The following is a 4483-nucleotide window of genomic DNA, read 5'->3' on the forward strand; positions in this document are numbered from 1 at the left end:
TATTTGTCTTTTTGATAATTGGGTAATTTTTAAATATAAATATGTCATAATAAAATCTAAATTTTATATTTCTGAAACAAACAAAAAATATCTTGAAGTCAAGGAAATAGTGAAAATTTGCTTTTAATAATTTATGCCTTATTTTTGCTCTTTTTTATTTTACTTTATTATTTAATGATTCTTCTATTTTGTGTTTATTATTTGTATTTTTTTTTAATTCAAAGTTACAAATATATATTTTAAAAACCATGCAAACTTTTGTTTTAAACAATGGTAATATAAATAAAGCAGAGGAACTAGAAGAGTCTGTTATTCAACCTACTCCTGAAAATTCTTGTAATCAACCTACTCCCGAAAACTCTGTTATTCAACCTACTCCTGGAAATTCTTGTAATCAACCTACTCCCGAAAACTCTGTTATTCAACCTACTCCTGGAAACTTATTTATTGCAGGTATTTTAAATTATGCAAATTTTATCTAGCTGAATATAGGCATTTTATCTAGTTAAGTATAGTTTAATTAAGTTGGTGTTATTAGGTTTTTAATTGATAAATTGAAAATTAAATTGTTTTATTGAGAGTTAAAATTTTACTTTTTTAAATTAAAGTTATGTTTTGTATTTAAATAATTGTCTATATAAAAAATTGAACAAGGTTATATTTAAAAATCATTGTTGCAGCACCAGTTTTAGCTAGGGGAGCAAGGGGAAGGCTACCTCAAGTACAATACCCTCCCCCCCTCACCCATTGCATTGCCAAAATAAAAATGATATCCCAAATAAACTCTGGGTTCTTCACTGATATTGTTTTTTTCATCATTCTTAATTTTTTTTTCCCTAAAAAAACTGTATAAAAACTATATATATATATATATATATATATATATATATATATATATATATATATATATATATATATATATATATATATATATATATATATATATATATATATATATTAGTAGAAAATCACTTAACTAAATTTTTTTCCATTTGACACTGTGTTTCATCAACAAAGATTCATCAGAAATGCATTTCTGATGAATCTTTGTTGATGAAACACAGTGTCAAATGGAAAAAAATTTAGTTAAGTGATTTTCTACTAATATATAATTGCTCTGTTCTTTTAAGAACATTGAGCACTCTATTGTGTAGAATACTCTTTAAAGTTGTTTAAATATATATATATATATAAATTCAAAGGTTTAAAATAAAGATTAGTCTGTGTCGATAGTTATTGTGAAGGAGCTATTAATTGGTACAAGACTTGATTAATTCAGGAATTATCTTTTTCTGAATATTTCCAGAATTCCAGATTTTTTCTTAACTTTCAGTTTTCCGGATATTCAAAACATTTTTCATACATACAAGTTAATGTATATATTTTTGTAATATATATATTTTTTTAACCTTTTACACTTATTACTCATACAAAAATTATAATAATAAAAATTATACAACTCTGCCAGAAGCAAATTTAAGAGGAAAATATATTCCAGATTTTTTCTCGGGTTTTTCTCCCCAAACAATTTTCCCGATTTTTTAAATATGATCTGAATGATCTATGTTAATTCAACAAGTAAGGAGGAAAAATTGCAAGATAATTTACTAGTTTTGAAGAAATTTAATTTTCCGTTCTATGAGTATAACTGTTCTGAAGAATTACTGAGTTATTATAAAATGTTTAATTTGATATAGATAACATAGAACAAACTTATTTATATACCATAAAATCTGTTTTATAAACCTTAAAAATTTTTTTTTTCAATTTAAACAGCTTTTGCTTTTTTAAAAGGTTTTCTATGTGGAGTTTTTAGATTCTTTATTTAAAAATTATTTTTTTTTTTAATAAAGTTTTTTGATAATCATTTTACAAGTAATGAGATATAATTACGAACATTGTTAAAAACATTCAAACTTCAAAGTAATATTAAAATATTGAAAACTTCTTAATATAATGGTGTTATCTTAAGATATTTCTTATTATCTTTCAGATCTTTATAATAATATATATCTAGATCTTTATAATAATATATATCTAGATATTTCGATATTCAATATTTTAGGATGCTGTTAGTAAACCTAGTTTGCCCAAAAATCAATCAACATTTTTATACCAATCACAATGAATCAACATTTTTTAAGTGAGATACTCTAAATAAGAGCAATGCTTTCAAGTACATCAATATTAAATAATAAAGTAAATTAATAAAGTAGTAAATATCATAATAAGATAATAAACGTAAATAATAAATAAAATAAGTATGTTATATGCAAATGTAAAAAAATCCCAATAATATAGTGTTATGTACAAATGTCAGTAAGTGTAAGCATCAGTAGATAAGTTGAGTTTGCAGGTCGTTAGTGGAACGATATACATATATATAAATATATATATATATATATATTTATATATATATATATATATATATGTATATATATATATATGTATATATATGTATATATATATATATATATATATATATATATATATATATATATATATATATATATATATATATATATATATATATATATATATATATATATATATATATATATATATATAGAAATAACAAAGCTCAACTTATTTCTTCATGCAGCAGCCTGTACAAGCAATAGAGTTTGCTCTAAAAGTTTTCTACACACTCCATGTGGTCACATTCAAACATTTTCTTGCTTGATTATTCTTGATTTTAAAATGCTGAACTTTTGCATTAATCATGTTTATTCCCCTTTTTTTGTTTTTATCTCTCCTAATCTTTCATTTCCTCTTCTATTTCCAACATTTAATTGATTCTTTTGCTGTCTTCGGATAAGTTGCCTGCATAGAATCGATCGGTGGTAGGTCTTTGCAAATGGTGATCGTGTTTTTTAGCGGTAAAAGAAAAAAAAGAAAAGATAAATATAAAGGTTAAAGATAAAACCAAATTATAATAACAAGTAAATAGTTATTTATTTTATATGCATAAATAATTCATTAATAATCTTAAAAATCATCTTTAAAAAGACGCACACAAAAAGTCATACAAAAAGGAAGAAAAAAAAAAGGAAAAAAAAAACTTCGAATTAAAAAAGAAAAAAAGAACACTTAATAAACTTAAATAAAATAAAACAAAAACAAAAGAACGAAAGTGAAGTAAACTAATAAAATTAAAAAAAAAATTTAAAAGTAAAGAAAAGAAAAAAAATAAGAAGAATTAAGTAAACTAAGAAAAAAGAAAGAAAAAGCAATAGTAGTGCTAGAAGATTTTAGTGAAATTTAAGAAGAATTTAGTTAGGTTAGGTTATTTTATAATACACTTTTAATTTAATGTAATTATTCTTATTTATTTATTTATTTTTTCTAGTTTTGTTTTGTTTATTTTTTCATTAATTTTTATTTTTTTATTTTATTGTTTATTATTATTATTATTAATATTATTATTATTATTAATATTATTATTTTTATTAATATTATTGTTATATATCTATATAGTTTGTTAACTTAATTTTACTTATTAACTTATAATACTAAATATGAACTTAATTTATTATTATATATTTTTACTTATTATAACTAGAATATTTTACCTATAATCATTAATTTATAATTTGTTTTATTTTATACTTATTACCTATAATTTAACTAATTATAACTTAATTTTGATATATATTTACATTATTCTTATCTAACTTTATAATTAGTATTTTTTTTTCATTATTAATTGTAATTGTTAAATAAATATTAATTTTTATTATTTTATTAATTGAATTATATTTATATTATTGATAAATACTATTATAATTTTTAATATTTTTGGTTATATTGCTGTTCATATTACTGTTTGTTTCCTTATTTCACTTCATTCAATCATTTCATTTTATAAACTGTACTACTTAAATGTCTACTCTCTGCAAAGATTGTTTCAAGAAAATTAATACAAACCATCACTACCTTCAATGTAATCATTGCCTAAACCTTTTATCATAAAAAATGCTGTTGTCTGGATGATATGGAATTTAGAGTATTAAAAAACTCAAAAAATCTTGGTTCTGAATTTTATGTAGAAAATATATTTTTCCATTTAGTTCTTTATCTTATAAGGAGCTGCATCTGCAAACAAATGATAAAGCGATTCATATTAATAAACTCTCAAACATTATATCATCTTTTCTAAACACCATAGAGTCAAATCTTTATAATGAACTTAATGACTTCATTCCCCATCAACTTAATAACAACACTGACAATGATGTAAACCTCAAAGAAAACCCTATTAATTGTAAATATATGGACATAGAATGTTTCAACTCTGTCAACATTGACAAAAATAATTTTTCTCTTTTTCATTTAAATATTGCTTCTCTTATTAAAAATTTTGACGAATTAAACTCACTTTTATCTCTTATTAAACATGAATTCAGTATTATTGGCATAACTGAAACTAAAGTAAAAAATGACATTCTACCAACTATCCCATTAAATCTTATCGATTATGTTT

The 4483-nt window shown here is 21.3% G+C and overlaps 1 protein-coding gene across 2 annotated transcripts in view; it reads left to right on the forward strand.

Moving 5' to 3' along the window:
- The first annotated feature begins 190 nt into the window (after positions 1–190).
- LOC101236862 (uncharacterized) overlaps positions 191–4483 on the forward strand; it is a 53473-nt gene continuing 49180 nt past the window's right edge. The window contains exons 1-2 of one of the 2 annotated variants that reach the window (XM_065803130.1): positions 203–318; positions 373–453. In XM_065803130.1, coding sequence (XP_065659202.1) covers positions 249–318; positions 373–453 — 151 coding nt within the window. In that variant the 5' untranslated portion in view covers positions 203–248. Of the gene's footprint in view, positions 454–4483 lie in introns of both variants that reach the window. The other variant, XM_065803129.1, reaches the window with a different exon arrangement.

The sequence above is a fragment of the Hydra vulgaris genome, chromosome 08, assembly GCF_038396675.1.
Source record: "Hydra vulgaris chromosome 08, alternate assembly HydraT2T_AEP".
NCBI lineage: Eukaryota > Metazoa > Cnidaria > Hydrozoa > Anthoathecata > Hydridae > Hydra > Hydra vulgaris.